The 16,447-nt window shown below is 38.9% G+C and overlaps 1 protein-coding gene across 2 annotated transcripts in view; it reads right to left on the bottom strand.

Annotated features, from left to right (window-relative positions):
* Positions 1–418: 418 nt before the first annotated feature.
* cc2d1b (coiled-coil and C2 domain containing 1B) overlaps positions 419–16,447 on the bottom strand; it is a 21,908-nt gene continuing 5,879 nt past the window's right edge. Inside the window, exons 4-26 of one of the 2 annotated variants that reach the window (XM_015020767.1) lie at positions 14,836–14,939; positions 14,225–14,344; positions 13,708–13,848; positions 13,065–13,374; positions 12,258–12,373; positions 10,144–10,222; positions 9,257–9,340; positions 8,614–8,750; positions 7,887–7,959; positions 7,049–7,176; positions 6,847–6,976; positions 6,414–6,586; positions 5,549–5,674; positions 5,407–5,465; positions 5,164–5,280; positions 5,019–5,092; positions 4,788–4,846; positions 4,208–4,259; positions 3,848–3,947; positions 3,683–3,773; positions 3,074–3,196; positions 2,941–2,983; positions 419–2,352 (exon numbers count right to left, since the gene is read on the bottom strand). In XM_015020767.1, the coding sequence (XP_014876253.1) occupies positions 2,975–2,983; positions 3,074–3,196; positions 3,683–3,773; positions 3,848–3,947; positions 4,208–4,259; positions 4,788–4,846; positions 5,019–5,092; positions 5,164–5,280; positions 5,407–5,465; positions 5,549–5,674; positions 6,414–6,586; positions 6,847–6,976; positions 7,049–7,176; positions 7,887–7,959; positions 8,614–8,750; positions 9,257–9,340; positions 10,144–10,222; positions 12,258–12,373; positions 13,065–13,374; positions 13,708–13,848; positions 14,225–14,344; positions 14,836–14,939 (2,405 nt within the window). In that variant the 3' untranslated portion in view covers positions 419–2,352; positions 2,941–2,974. The remainder of the gene's footprint in view (positions 2,353–2,940; positions 2,984–3,073; positions 3,197–3,682; positions 3,774–3,847; positions 3,948–4,207; positions 4,260–4,787; positions 4,847–5,018; positions 5,093–5,163; positions 5,281–5,406; positions 5,466–5,548; positions 5,675–6,413; positions 6,587–6,846; positions 6,977–7,048; positions 7,177–7,886; positions 7,960–8,613; positions 8,751–9,256; positions 9,341–10,143; positions 10,223–12,257; positions 12,374–13,064; positions 13,375–13,707; positions 13,849–14,224; positions 14,345–14,835; positions 14,940–16,447) is intronic. The other variant, XM_015020768.1, reaches the window with a different exon arrangement.

Raw genomic sequence — 16,447 nt, 5'->3', positions numbered from 1 at the left:
TGCTGCCCCAAAGCAAACCGATTATTTCCCCGAGTCTTCGTTTACAGTGACGTCTTCAGATATGTGCAATATGTCCGAAATCCGAACGCTAAAGGTGCAATTTGACCAGAAAAGTAGCATTTTGTTTGTTGTAAAAATAAAAAATGTTTCTCTCCAAAACTCTAAGAACACTGCATGCAAAACGGAGACAAAAATCAACTTTTTTTTTTTTGCATTTTGACAGTAAATAAATCCTGAAAAATGCACTCGTTGCGTTGTTTACTGGTCTTTGTTGTTTTTTTAAATTATTAGTTTGGAAAAGCCAAAACTCTTGTACTTTATTTTTCTTTTACAAATGTCATGAAGTGGTTATTTGAAAAAAAAAGAAAAAAAAAAGCATATGTAAAATAAACCTTATAGAAAAATGAAATGATGTCCATTTTTTTTGTTTGCAGGAAAACGTTTATGCAGCAGAATTAAATTAACAGTAAAATTATTGGTTTTGATGTTACCATGATCAGGATATTAGTTTCTAATACAGTTTTAGATGCTGTCAGACACACATTGCGGTGCAGCTTCACAGAAATATTGACAGATTATTTTATGAACCTGCAGTCGATTAAACAACAGAAAACAAAATGGCGACAAAATATATATTAAAGTTTTCTTTTCTGCACAGAATAAAAACAAAAACTGAAATGTAGCGACCAAACTCACTTGGCTCAGCAGGTTTTATGGCTTCATTCAGCTGGGAGATTTAAAGGGCCAGTACGCAAATTTAACAGCTTCTCCGCGCTCAGGCTTTTCAGAAAACAAAAATCTGTAATCAACTGATTTAGTTTGTCGATACAAACTCCTGTGATCAGAACTAATATTTATTTTTCAAAAGTTATTTTACTGCAGCAGCATAAACTCACTGAGAATTTGTGAAAAATGTATTATTTTCCTTTTATATTTATTGTGAGGTGAGACATTTTTAATTTATAAAAAATTAGAGAAGCGTCCAGCTGTAAAATCATTCTGAGGGCCACAGATGGCCCACCAACCTCACATTGGACACCAATGTACCAACAGCTGTATGTCAAAACATTTTTATTTGAACTATGACCTTTGGAGATTTATTTATTTTTTGGCTGCAGTCTCATCCTGCTCACTGTGGAGAGATGGGCAGCCGTGTCGCATCTTATTAGTTCCCCAGCGAACCAGATTCACAGATTAGAAGTTCCTAGAAACGTATTTATTTTTAAAGAAGTTGCTTTGGGGACAAATAGTTTTTGGATTTTAATATTAATGTGTTAAAATAATTTTATCTGCTGAATAATTTAGATTTCTCTAAAATGTTCAGTGAAAGTTTATGCTTCTGCAAAAAAGACAATTTTATTATTTTTTAAGACATTAAAAGTTTTACATGTGAGGCTTGGTGACAAAGATTTTTTTCAACTTTTAACTTTTCAGATGACGTACTTTAAGTTTTACAGTAACTGGCCCTTTAAAAAAACAACCAGAAAGAGCTGAAACGTCAACAATGGCTTTAAAATAATTCTAAATTATTATTTTTTTGTTGCTTAATTTACATTATCCAACAGTTTTCAGTCTTTCTGCTGAAAATAAACAGTTTCCAGCCACAAAGGTAATCGTTTCTCCCTTTAAACTGTGATGTAAAGCAGGAAACCAATCATTTAGCTACATTAAATAAAGACAGCTACTTAGATAAGTTACTCAGTGACCTCTGACCCCTTACTTTATCTTTATATTCTAAGGTTTCCTGTGGTTTTGTGCTCCTCTCTGTAAACAAAACACATGTAATTCGTCCAGTCTGAGCAGGAAGCGCTGAGAGCGAGTCGTCTCTAAAATAAAGTCGCACCTCGAGTTGCTTCGTAACTTCTTGGCTTAATGAACACGTCGGCCATGTTGCATAAATGTCAGTACAAACGTCTGCGGCAGATTTGGCAACTAAAGGTGATTTCAAATGTGCAGGATTTTACAGCAACTCTGATTACTTTGGTATTAGTGCATAGTGAAGTTCTCGATCCCAGACTCGTATGAACATGAGGAATATGTACACATTATTGGCTGCAGGATATGAAATGAATTTCAGTTAGCCGGCAGGATGAGAGCAGCTCCTCGGCATCAGCAGGACTGAGTCGTGACAACCGGCGCCCGAGTCTGAGCCGTCGCATCGCTTCATGCCTCTACGACACCAAACGTCTCCTGTGCAGAAAGACGCTGCCGCGTGGCGCTAATGTGCAAAAGTTTAAAGACGTCCAAGGTCAGTGAAGGTCGCAGTCCCGTGTGAACCAGTGACCGTCCTCAGCAGAGACCCCGAACCTCATCTTTGTCGTCCCAAAAGTTTCTGATTGAGGCCGTTTTCACCTGCAGGGCGAAGAGATTATCGGTCAAATATTCTGAAACAAGTCTCTGGATTACTGAGGATTAACAGCTGCAGGTTTCACCAGCAACAATCAAGACTTTTTAAGACAATTCGAATTTATTTATTCACCTCGGAATAAATGCAGTAAAAAAAAAATCAAGACTTTTTAAGACAATGAAAAACTTTATCAGACAATTCAAGACAATTTAAGACTTTTAGGACAATTTAAGACTTTTTGGACAATCCGATACTTTTTAAGACAATTCAAGACACTAAGGACTTTTAGGACAATTTAAGACTTTTTAAGAAAATTCTATATTTTTTAAGACAAATATTAAAGAAATTCAGAAAAAATCTTATATTTTGCTATCCTCTCTACACTGTAAAAACAAAATCTTACAAAGTATTTTCGCCTAGTTAATAGTGCCCACCATAAAAACAAATAAAACTGATATTCCTGCCACTGATTGGTGAGTGTAAGATCGAGAAAGTGGAACTCAATTCGTAAATAAATAAGTAGTTTTATGAGGTTTTTTAACCACATGATATATAAAAATTATTTACTAAAAAACATATGGAAAAAAACATACCTTCAAGTGAAACTCCTTCGAATTGGATAAAAATCTAAAGACCCTAAAAAATTGAGAAAATTAGAAAATATTTCAATAAACACGTGAAAGATTACATTTAAAAAAAGAAACAACTAAAAGACATTTTGTTTACCTTTGAGGAGTCGATGACCAGCCAGCGCTCGGTGCTCGTCTGGACATCCTGGCCACTCAGAGGCTCCCGCAGGCGAACTTTGACCTCGACTCGACCTCCTGTGTGTTTACGGCCGTCCATCACCTGCCAGGACAAAAAAAAAAAAAGAGAAGCGGCAATTATTTATTGTTATTTATTATTAGTTTAGCTCTTTGACCTACATATTGAGTTAACTATTCCCAGGTAACCGAATTAAGTTTATTCAACTAAATTTATTATGTTTATACAAACTTAATTTGATTACACGTGATGAATTAACATGCATTTTTTTAAGTTGGAGTTACGTTCTCTTTTTTTAGTGTGTAGAGTTCAGATTTGGTGAAACATTTTAATTTACATTAAAGTATTTAAAAATGTAAATCCTGACTTCCTATAAGTTACAGTTAAATCAGAAACTGTGCGACAGCAGAGAAAAGGCCAGCTAATTATTTGTTTTTCAGATTAACTTTAGTTTGGTAAATTGACAACATTACAAAAAACAAACCAAAATAAAATACTCTTTTACAAACCCATAATTTACCAAAAAAGGATCAGGCTGAACATTTCTGCAGAGTTTCTCCGTTTTCTTACCTCTACAATTTCCCTGATTTCACTCTGTGACTCCAGTTTGTCCAGCTTTATGAGCGCCGACCCGACGGGCTTGTCGCTCCGCAGGAAACCCCTGAGGCCGAAGAAAGGAACGTCTCTCTGTCGTTTGGTAAATGTGAATAATTTTTAGATGAGTCGGAGCCTCACCCTTTGTGCAGCAGCTCCAGTTTGAGGCCTTTCGACGCCACGAGTCTCCTGAAGCCGCGGTGGTTCCGGTTGATCGACAGAGTGAAGCTCTGGTTGAATTCTGGGAAGAAAAAACATGACATGAGCAGCAAAATCTGGGGAACAAAAGCCACAATCAGGAAGCAACAGGAAAACGACAACACGTCTAGCAATGGGTTCAGAAAAAGTTGAGTGCTGGAATAATTTATTTTAATTCTTGTTTTAAGGTACAGTTTGTCCGTTTGGAGAAATTAAATTTATATCTAGAGATTTCACTTGACAACGTTCCAAAATATTCATAAACAGCAGTGAAAACGTCTCGACATCAGATTCATGATTTACCTGGTGAGTTAGTGTTTTTGATGACGTTTGTTTTGTGTTTCTGCGGCTGCTCCTGCAGGAGGAGGCAGAAAATGATTTAATGAAGAAAAAAACAGATTAAATGAAGAAAAAACAGATTTAATGAAGCAGAAAACAGATTTTAATAAAGAAGAAAACAGATTTTAATTAAAAAAAACAGATTTAATGAAGAAGAAAACAGATTTAATGAAGAAGAAAACAGATTTTAATAAAGAAGAAAACAGATTTTAATGAAGCAGGAAACAGATTTTATCATAAATGTCATGAACAGAGGACAATTAGGGCCACTGAAAAACAATTCCCTGTTTTTCTCTTTTTTGACTTTAATCTCAGAGGATTAAAGTCAAAAAAGAGAAAAAGAATTCTGAGAAAAAACAGTCAAAATTCTGAGAAAAATTTATAAATTCTGACAGAAAACGGCAAAATTTGGAGAAAAAGTCAAAATTCTGAAAAAAAAAGTCAACATTCTGACAGAAAAAGTAAGTTTTGTTTTTTTAGTGTCCCTGATCCTCTTCCTGGTCACATGTTCTAAATAATCCAATATTAATTTAAACGAACTTACTGCGCTGGGGTACGGAAAATCAAACTTGATATAAGCATCCAGATCATTTGGTTGAACTCCTGTGGAAGATAAAACAACCATAAAGAATATTATAGTTTTCCTAAAGTCATATTTAGTAATAAATGTAAACATAAAAAAACTCGTATTGAATCCGACTTTTCAGGAAACGTTGAGCTAAACGTTTTGGTTTATCCAGTTCTGTCCTTGTTTGGTGCGTCTGAATGTTTTTACCACTGGGAGCAGGAAGGTTCATGCCTTTCACGATGAGGACCACCATGTCTGTGCTGCTCAGCTCTGGAAATATTCTAGAAAAAGAGAAAAGCTGTGAACACATGAGGACCGACACCTGGTCAGGATAGAAGAGCAGCGTTCCCACCTCACAGTGCGGAAGGATTTCTCCTCGAAGTGATGCTGGGGGGGAGGAAGGCCTCTGGACTGAGCCAGCTTCAGGACGTCCAGGCTCTTCTTGCAGCTTTCTGCCAGTTTCTCAAACCTCAAACACACAGACACGTCACATCGGTGTAATCCTCCAGGAAATCAGAGCATTTAACCACAATCCTGAGCTCCAAAAACAAATCAGTGCAGTGGTAACCTTCAGGAACCAACAGAGGAGGCTCACTTTGTGGTTTCAGAGACGTTCCCCAGGTGAGTGAACTGCTTGGAGTACGTCAAGCATTTCTGGAAGGACAGATGGAAATCACAGCGGTTGGAGAAACAAAACTGAAGAAACCAGAGTTAGGGTTTGACTCTCAGAGTTTCACCTCATGCTGCTCCTTCAGGATGCTGCACAGTTGTGTGTAAACCGGGCCAGCTTTCTCTGAAACCTGAACGTCGCTGTGGTGCACCAGGATGAAGTCGTCCTCCTCGTCACCAGGGGGCGACGGCAGCTTCAACAGAACAACAAACCTGTTACAGTTTGCCGTTTGGGGGGAAAAGCACATCTCTGAGGATTCATTCACACCAGCCCTGTTCAGTTCGCTTTAATCAAACCAGTTCACTGGTCTGGAGGGTGGGGTTCATTTGGGGATGAGTAAAAGCTAATCGGACTCTGATACGAACTAAAACAAGCCTCCGTTCGGTTGAAGTGAACTCTGACGCCGTTTGAATGCAGTGTGAATGCAAACAAACCTGTGGAAGTGGACGACAGCGCAGGGCATTCTGGTCAATATATCACCCTCTGCTCTGTGGGTTAGCGGAGGCGTTGTGTCGATTGCCACGGCAACGGGTCTGCGTGTCGAGTAAAGCCGACCCGGAGATCGAGGAACGGCAGAATTTAAAGTGATTTTACACCCGTTGGCGATGGCCAAACTAATTCTTCAACCGCTAAAATATTTTTGTTTTCATTCTATGAAGAAAAAAGTTGAACTCAAGTCTTTTTCAAAGGGTTTCGTGTCAATTCCCTCAGTAGTTATTGGTGCAGCGCCCCCACAGGCCAGGAGGGGAACAGTTTTTAAACCAGTTTGGATGGTTTGACTCTGTGCAGTGTGAATGCAAACCCCACCGGCTGAAAATATAACCGCTGTTGTACTTTGCTCCTCAGTTGAACAGAGTCCACCAGGTGTGAAAGCTTCCTGAAGGTGGCGATGTTTCACAGAAGGCAGGGATGCAGCCTGTTTTCCTGCTCACCGTGCTGATGTCCACCGTTTTGCCGCTGCGCGCCGCTTCGATCATGGGGTCCAAGCCCTTCGCGGTGCGGAGGAAAACCTTTGCTTGCTCCATGTCGTTCTTCTGCTTGGCCTGCAGAGCCGCCTTCATGAACTGTTTCTTCCTGCTGTCCAAAAGCTCCAGCAGCTGAGCGGCTGGAGAGGACACACAGAAATCAACCCAAACAGGAGCGACACGCAGGATTCACACGCTTTTCCCTCAAAATAACTCAAGCTCTTTTCAAGACTAAACTTTTCCAGCACACCACTTTAGAAATAAAAACAAAAAAACGAACTAAAGAAGACCATTACAGGGGTGTCCAAATATTATTTATGTCCTCATGAGGTCGGCAACGTTTTGTTTATTTGGACGTTGATCCAGCCAGTCAGTAAACGATGCTGATTCAGAGACAAACCTGCAGGCGAGAGGTTTTCCTCTGCAGACTTTCTGTCAGGCGAAGCCGACGGCGAGCGTTTCCTCTCCGGACCGGCTGACGGGACGTCCAACGTCGGCTTCTTCGGCTTTTCTAAAACACCGACCTTAGACTGAGAGAGATTCGGTAAGTTAGGAGAAAAAAACCTACTGTATAAAAATAAAAAACAACCCAGAAAACTCACCTCTTCCTCCTTTTCATCATCATCTTCATCAGCAACATCAGTGGAAGCGAGTTTGCTGGCCGCCTCCAGCGTAGCGACAAGCCCCTGTTCATCGCCTGCCACCTTCTGGCCCGGGATCGGAGGAAAACCTGGAACATCGACCTGACACTTAGATTTTTTTTTTAAAGGTTTGTTGGCTCTAGTGGCCTTTATCTGAAAGTAGTTCGACATGAAAGAGGGTAATGAGAGAGGGGGAAGACATGTGGCGAATGTCACCAGGCCGGGAATCGAACCTGGGACCACCGCCACGAGGACCAAGGCCTCAATACGTGGGTTGTGCTTTGCCCCTGCGCCACCACAGCACCACACTTAGCGTTTTTAACCAGGATGAAAAATTCTGATTGAAAACGCAGCAATTTACAGGTCAGATTTATGTTATATAAACATAATAATTTACATTATTACATTTATATTAGATAAATGTAATAATCTGCCAGTGGAACTGGCAGATTATTACATTGTAATAATCTGGCATTGTAATAATCTGCCAGTGGAACTGGCACTTTTGCTCTTGTTTCTTGCTGAAACAAAAGCTGAGAGTTAGTTTTGTCTTACTTGGTCAAATTTTGTTTTCGCAGCATTAAAATCACAGACAGCCTTCAGATTTTTCACCGTCTTCAAAATAAACCATCAAACATGAAAAATATTCAGCTAAAGAAACTCCTGCTCTGATCTCACCACCTTCTGGTGAATTTTATAGACCTATGATGCCTAGAAGCTGGCACAAATCCAACAGCAATGACGACTAAGCGGCACATGAACCCATAAAATGAGATAAAATTAGCAACATGGTACCAACCGGGAGGAACTGGAAGCTCGTCGAAGTCGACTGGTTTCCCGGCTTTGTGAGCCCGGATGGCGCTCTGGTATTGCTGCAGCAGAGAAACATTAAAACGGTTTTAGTTACAATAAGTTGTGATTTACAAAGAGAACAAGTAGATTTTCTACCCTACTTCCTGAAATCACTCAAGCTCTGTTTCTACATGTCTGATGGGAAACTGACTGACATAATTTACGAGTTAAATTAGGGAGGAAATTACTCTGTCTTCTATTTCTTGTACTATAAAATCTGTGATGATCTGAAATAAATGTGCAAAATAAAAGTAAAAATAAATTGTAAATGGTAACAAATTCACTTGACTTAAGCCGAAATGTACTGAGAAGTAACTTTTCAGGAAGATACATGAGTTTAAGTAAATAATTCCTTAATTCAATGAAAAATTGCTATTTATGGCAGATAATTTTACTGACAACCAGACATTATTCCTTGTTATAAGTGAACTAGTATTTCTTTATCAACATTAAGAAAGTATTGCCTTAAAATAAGCTTTTTTAAAGCTACTTGAAAGTTAGTTTTGATTCATTTCAAGAGAATTAAGTTATCTCATGAGAAACTAACCGAAATACAGTAACATTTAGTGTTTTTAAGGCACTAATAAAGGAGTGAAAAATAATCCACCTGCTGTGTGGAAGCACTGAAAACATGCAGTCTGTAGAGACGCTAAGAGGCATTCGTTCCCTCGTACCTTCGCGATGCGGTCGTGCATCCGGGCCTTGCGGTCGTCTCCGCTGGCCTTGGCCTGATTTGATGCCTCCACATATTTCACTCGTCTTTGCTCCAGAGCCTCCAGGACGTCTTTGGGAGCCGAAGGGCCAGCAGGGCCTGAAACAGTTTTAATTCTTCAGTTTCTACCTCATGACACAGAGACGCTTGGTGGTACATGTTAATAACAACTCAAGGTTCCTGTGTGTTTTCCAAAGTCAAACATAAAGAGACTTTTCTTTCATCGCTCTCTCCCTAAAGATAAGTAAGTCTAGATGTAGGTCAAAAAAGTCTGTGAGGAGTTTGAAGGGATGGACGGATAAATAGAGGAAGGACACCTGGATAGATTGATAAACATTGATTATAGTTTAATAAATCAATGGATAAATAATAGATGGATGAAGATTTGCTCAGACAGATGGACAGGCGTACAAACAAATGGACAGACTGATGGGTGGATGGACCAACTTGTTGACAAAAAGATGTGAAATAAAGTTTGGCGATACAAAATATTTGAATAGAAAATACTTAAATCAAAGAGGAGTTAACTGGAAAGAGAGCGATAGGAACTTGGTAACAACACGACAAAAAACAAACGGGAAATTAAACATTTAATGGATAACTACCAGATGCTGCAGTAACAGTGTGGGAGGCCTGCAGGTTTTGCTCAGATGAAGGTTTGCTCACTGCAGCAGAGATTCCTCCTGCACCTGGAACACAAGAGCCGAATATTTCATCCCAGGCACAAAAACACAGATTACACATTTCTGAATTCAATGTTATTTCACAATACAAGCCATTTATATCCACTTAGTTATAGTCCTGAGTCCAGGTATATATTTATTATTGAAAAGTTGCCTTAATAAGGAAATCAGGGTTGATTGAACATTTAGTTTCAAACGACTTCAGTCCAATTAAACAGAAAGTTCAAGTATTAAAACACATCTTAAACTCTTTTAGAGAGACAAATAACTGTCTTATTTATCAGTTATAGGCAGGTTTAAGTCTTGGCTAGAATTGACTTCATCGCAGCGTCACGCCTCCACCTTCCTAAGATGATGAAAAAGCTGCTTGCTGACAATGACTAGCGTTGGTTTTAGCAGTTAAATTATCAATATAACATGCTAAATCTTAAATTTACGCCCGGTATATAAAAGAAAACGTGACGCAGTGATTTGCTACTAGTTGTCAACACGACATGCAGGGGACTCCACTCCTTTTTTGGTAAATTATTGGTTTGTAAAAGTAACATTTTGTTTTCTTTTTTGTAAAAATAAAGTGAATCTGAATATGAATTTAGTCGCTAAGGACGTTATTGGAGGAAAAATCAACTGGGACAATCCACCATTTGAAATAAATTGATCACATTTGCATAGGCATCACGATTCTCCAATATAATTATCACATTATAAGGTGATGATGTCTATTATTTTCCTCTGTGACTGCAGTGTTCTTCCATAGCATTCAGATCTTCTTCCCTATTAAAACCCGACTCATTTCCAGCATTCCTGACCTTTTCCAGGCGGTGAAGGAAGGCCACTGAGGTCGACTGCTTGTCCTTTCTCCAACGCCTCGATCACTGCGTCGAAGTTCTGCACAAAAAAAACAAAACACATAATGATGCTCTTGTGTCAGCTCTGGCATTGTTGGCATATTTCACTTCACATTCCTCTGAGGGAAATCTGGCAGCAACACAAACAGAACGCAAACGTCTTAAACGTCTGACTGAGGAAAACAGTTTTATTAAGCAGCTAAAGTGACAAACTTTACAGTGTTTCTCCTAACACTATATTATTTTTGACATATTGATTACAACAGAAATCACACGAGGTTACCTTCCTACAGAACAGACCTGAACCTTGTATTCCAATGAAACAAATTACAGTTTATAAATCTTTTTTATATTATCTAAATCTACATTTCTGTCCATTTCGTTTGCTCTGCTTTCTGTTTTGGTGTCTGAATCTGTTACACAAGTTAATCACACACACACTAGGCATGAGCTGGTTCCGGCTTCAGGAACAAGTTATGGTTTCATACCACTAAATATTATGCAACGCTGCAGTTTAAAGTAAACCCTAAGTAAGGTGCCAGAGTGTTGGCTCTAATGCAAGCCACTTTCACATTTAATAGGCTTTTCTTTTCCTTTTTAAATCAATATATCTATTCTTCCTCATAAAAAAATTTGTGCATTTCTGATTTCTAGAGTGATAAACTTCCTGAATCACAGACAAACCAACCCTAGATAACATTTGACATAAATAAGATGAAAAAATAACAGGTTTTCTCAACCAAATGCCCAAACAATCTAGTTTATGGTGGTAGTTGGGTAGAATATGTGAAACTCAGAAGTTCTGGTTTCATTTTTAGCATCCAAACTTGATAAAACCACTGTGATGATCCACTTTCTTATCATAGATACAGTTTATTATTTAATAATATTTTTAGTTTGGGTGCTTTTATTTATTTCTTTTTATTTATTTTACATTATTTTGATATTAAGAGTATAAATACGATTTTAAAAATGACATTCTTCCCATCAGCAGTCAACATTTAAGCAATCTAGAACGCTATTCTTCAAATTGTCATTCTAGTTGTTGTAATTCTAGATCTCTACGGGTGAATTTCTACCACAAATCATAACTATTAATACCCTTAGTTTGAATTTTTACTACTAAGAATGTTATTTTGACCAGAACAGATAACATTGTTGCGCTTCATAAAGGGAAGTGGAGGTATGAAATGTTAAAACGTTTTTCTTACTGAACCTGTCCAGTGAGTTTTAAGTGGTGATAAAATGCAAGATGAAAGCAGCTTGCTCGTCTTCCAGCGTCCGTCCAAACTGAGGACAATGCTGCTCAGCAGAATCTGGAGCAGCCAACAACACGCTGAGGCTTTTGCACAACAACATAACGTATATTTAAGTCACTGCCTGGGTTTGAGCAGCCAGCGTGAGGTAAAGGCCGCGAGCGTAAACACGGTTTTTGGTAACGTGTTTATGAAGGTTATGAAAAACAGGACAGCAAAATGCTGAGCAGCAGCCACTTTAAAATGGAAACTTCTGGTGAATTCAGGGAGTTTTAACTCTGAATTTCTGGTTTAATCTCCCACCACACTGTTCATCCTTTTAATAAACACCCAGCTGTAACAGCAGACATGATCAAAATGAAACTTTATGTTTGACTTCCCTAAACATGTTTACTTGAATTAAAAAAAAAAACATTTATAAATCTCTGTCATGACTATAAAAATACAATAAATAAATCTTAGTAAGTCCTTAATAAACAATAATAATCAATACATTATGTGATTTTAGCAGCAGCAACCTTTAACAGTTAATAAGGGGAAACACTGAAAATAAGGACAAAAACATTGTCAATTGTTACAAAGTCATTTTCTGCTCAACAACCTGACTGAATTTCATTCAAATAAATGAGACATAAAACCTGCAGATGCAACACAGGATCTATAAAATATATTTTTAAAAACTGTATTTGCAGTTTTTCTTAGGATCTGTCCACCAAGCCGTTGGCTGCTTTTTAAAAAAAAAAACTTCACTTGGATAACAAAGCGTGATGTTTTACACAGAGGACATTTTAAAACGTTTGTCAGGGTGACTGAACTCGCCTTGCTGGTCCTGAAGTAAAGCTTCGCCTGCTCCATGTCTCCGTCCTTCTTCGCTCTCAGAGCTGCCAGCTTGTATTCTTTCTGCCTCTCCAGAAGCATCGCCTTCGTCGCCTCGGCTGCAACGGAGGAGGAAACGGTTACCAGAGAGAAAAGCCTCATTCAGGCAGCAGGTCAGCTGTTCCACTCAGACCAATGAAAGGCACGAGTCTCTGACACAGAATGAATACCTTCACTAGAATAAACTTAGAAACAGTTATATCAATAAAGTTTATGTATTGAACGACATACATGCATGCATTTGTCATGATAGCAAATTCTGCTGGTTGATAAATTATTGCGATAAACTATAATATTGTTATTTTGGGATCATTTTCAACTAATATAATGCAAAGACACATTCTCAAAAATACATAAACTTTCAATTCTAATGAACACTTAACATTTTAAATTTCCAAAATATATAAACAAAGCAACATAAACAACAAATAAAACAAACAATGAAGCCTCTGTAAATAAAACTGTCTTTAAAAAAAGGTCCAGTTGAGACCAATATAGACCTTTGTCACATTTTTTTGTAGAAAGAGAGAAAAGAGAAAACAATAAATCATGCAAATACAAATCATTGAGCTTGTGTTAATTTATCATGCGATTAAGCTAGTTTGAATTTAAACACATTGGTGCCAACAAGATGATAAAAAGAGATGCCAGCAGGATTTTGGCCAGCAAGATAGAAAACATTTTTTGTTCTTGTTTATTGAAACTTAACTTATTTTTATATTAAAATAAATGATTAACTGTAAAACTTACATTCTGTCGGTCGGGGCTTTGACAGCTCAGCGGGAGTCTCCTCAGGCGATGGACGGTCGCTCAGAGTCGGTACGCTAGCAGCAGAAGACCGCTCTTCTTCGCTGCTGGGTGTGACGGCGTCGGGCGAGGCAGTCGGCAGCGTGGTCGTCTCCGTCTCCCGCTCGGGACGCGAGGGGACGGGGGGAGCGGGTCTGGAAGGGACAGCTGGTCGAGGCGCGGCGGTCGGGGCTCCGGTAGCTACAGGCGGCGGGATCTCCGATTCGTTTACAGGCTTTCCCTTTTTCACAGCGGCTATCATCGACTCCAGAGTCTGTCAAGAGGAAAGCAGCATTATTACAGAATAGAAAGTTTTTTAATCACTTAAAAAACTTCTTCTATTCTTGCCGATCTCTGTTTTGAACACAAAATAAAAAGGAGGCTCTTTACTGTTGAAATGAACATGTATTAATTCAGGTCAGTATTATCAACTTCTAGAACAAACAGGATATTTTAATTTGAAATTTTAATTCCTTCCAACAGACAGGAAAAAATTATAAACAAATCTTTCACAAAAACACACATCTTTTTTAAATTCAGACATATCCTCTGTGAGTGAGCCTTTAAATAAGTTGGATCTTCATCATCATGGTGCATCTTTACCAACCTTCAGACCCCGATCGTATCTTCTGGCTTTAGATGTCTCTCCTGCAGACTTTGCGTTCTGTATCGCCGTCTTGTACATCTCTGCTCGCTCCTCCAGCGTATGCTGGAGGCTACCGGGCGCCGCAGTGGAGACCTTTACTTCCTGGTTCAGCCACATGCAAAAAATAAACAAGCAGGTAACGTAAACAAACACAGAAAAGAGCCGGAGTCGAATAAATTAGTCAATATGCAAACTGTGAGCTGCAAACCTCTCCTGTTTGCACAGGAGCAACAATCCAAGGAAATAAACACCAAAATAATGACTGCTTAGAATTTGAAAAACACAAATCATTTAAAATATTAAAGTCATGCAAGGAACTTAAAGCTGCCATCCAACCGAAATAACTACCAGTTGGACTGTTTCCAAAATAAGTCATCACACTCGCGTTACAGGAAATTAGGGCAGAAATTCCTTCCTTCCAGTTTGAAAAACTAAAAACAGAAAAAAATCTACTTGATGTGTTTTGTTTGTTTCATACCTGTGCAGCTGGAGGCTCGACTGTTTCGACTTGAGAAGAGTCAGCAGAGGCGGAGGATGTGGAGGAAGGAGTTGCTGCGTCCCCGACTTCCTCGTCGCCCACCACTTCCTGGAGCTCGGCCTGATGGAGAAAGAAAGCGCCCACTGATCAACAACCAGGCGGTGTTCATCTTGACAGATGAATGGAAAGTTTTCCACCTGCGCAGTGACATGTAAGATCATTTGAGAACTTAGATGATCTCAAACGATCATTTCACACTGCTAAATTAATGTTTACCATTACTAACCTACAGGAAGCTCTGCTGCTCTTCTACAGGGTGAACTAGCTGTAGCTTTGAGTTAAAAAGAAAATAACTTTTCTGGTTCAATGGAATATTAGAAGATAAAAGAAGTAAAATTACAAGAATAAGGTTATATAATACTTTGTTTTCGTACAACTATTCTCACAACATAACTTTATTCTGGTAAAACTACGACTTTATTCTCATAGCATTTTGACTTTACTGTTTATTTTTATGGCCCCACTTCTCATAGAGCTGTGGAAAAAATTAAGAGACCACTGCAAAATGATCAGTTTCTCTGACATGAGTGTGTAACACGTTCAGCACCAACCAAAAGATCTTCATCATCTTCAATGTTGTCGTCGTCATCATCCTCATCCACGTCTCGCATGCACTCGTCAGCCATTTTTGCGATGTCTTCCATGGGCAGAGGGCCTACAACGTACAGACATGCAGTCAGGTTTTCACGTCTTAAACAGCAGGAATCATGGAGACAATAATATTTAATGTTGTTATAATTTCAGAAAACTCCTTTGTAAATATGTCCTCACCAAAATTCCTCATAGTTGCAGCTTCACCGCTTGAATAGTTAAATAAAAAATATGCAGAATGTGCCAATTTTTAATCCAGTTAATCTCCAGATTAATAGATTACTACTAGTCGTTAGTTGCAGAATCTCAGTCAGACTCAAGGGAATCTGTAAACAGTTCAACAATAAAAACACTGAATTTAAACTTTTAATCTGTGTTTAATCTGAGATTTCTTTTGACCAAAACAGTTCAGAATATCCATCATATTTGATCAATTCAGGTCCAATTTGAAAGGGACCCAGACGGGTTTCTTCTACCAACATCGGGAGGTCTTTAATGGGTCAGGGAGGCATTAGTAAAAGAAATGAGATCATTATTATTATAAAACCTGGACAGATCAAAGTACAGACTACTCAGCAAATATCCCACCTGTTTGAAGGTCATAAAACTAAAAGTGATATCACTGCATTGTCTTCCAGTGACGTAAGGCGCTGCATGCTTTTAGGAAGCAAACCTTGTTTGTTTACTAAGTTGAGTTTAAAGCTTTGTTCAGACCTTTCATTAACATCCATCCTGGATGACATGATTCTGTATGGTTGGCGATAAATACACATGGAAGGTGTCTTCCTCCAAATCACCAAATCTACAAATTATGGATCTGGTCAACCGATCTCTCAATGCAATTGATCAAATTTTCTCGATGAGAAGTCTGGGCACAGGAGAGCCCTCTTGTCCTGCGGGGACACACCCAGCAGGATTCACCCTGGATTTATTCATGATAACAGGATTTCTGCTGTTTGGAGCTTGTGGATTCCTGGATTATCAACAAATTTGTGATGGACTTGGCCGAACTAGCAAACACTCAGACTGTTGTTGTGGACAGAGACAAGGACTCTAAAACTCACTAATGGAATGGAATCGATCTTGGAGAAGTTGCTAGTTTCGGCTCAGTGGAACGACCAAACTAATTTGGATGATTGGGAACTGAGATGTATCAGAGAGACTTTAGGGAAGATTGAAATTTATAATCTTCCTGACCTAAGACATTCTGTTTCTGAATTGGCTTTCCCCATGTGGCCTTGGAAGGGCTGCATATTTCTAATCTCCTTGAAGATATGTAAACACAACGCTCTTCCCTCCCCACCCCCTCCTGTATCCATGGAGCTGTGGAGCTGAGGCCTGCCAAAGACATCATTCCTCGATAAACAACACCTTTATCAAACTTGCCAGGAGCCTCAGCCACCTGGTTTCATGGCCCTGTGACATCACCGCCTTCACTCAAGTCTTTGTTTTGCCCTTTGTTTTGTCTGAATGTTGCCATTTGCCCTAATGTGTCCTTTCCTCTTTTTCTAGTGAAAAAGAGGAAAGAGGTGGAGTTTAACCCAGAAAAGGATTATTTTAGTTTATTAGTGA

Source organism: Poecilia latipinna, unplaced genomic scaffold (assembly GCF_001443285.1).
Source record: "Poecilia latipinna isolate Pla-1442-1.1 unplaced genomic scaffold, P_latipinna-1.0 Scaffold2653, whole genome shotgun sequence".
NCBI lineage: Eukaryota > Metazoa > Chordata > Actinopteri > Cyprinodontiformes > Poeciliidae > Poecilia > Poecilia latipinna.
The sequence above is the reverse complement of the archived record's forward strand: the minus strand, read 5'-3'. Positions and strand labels throughout refer to the sequence as shown.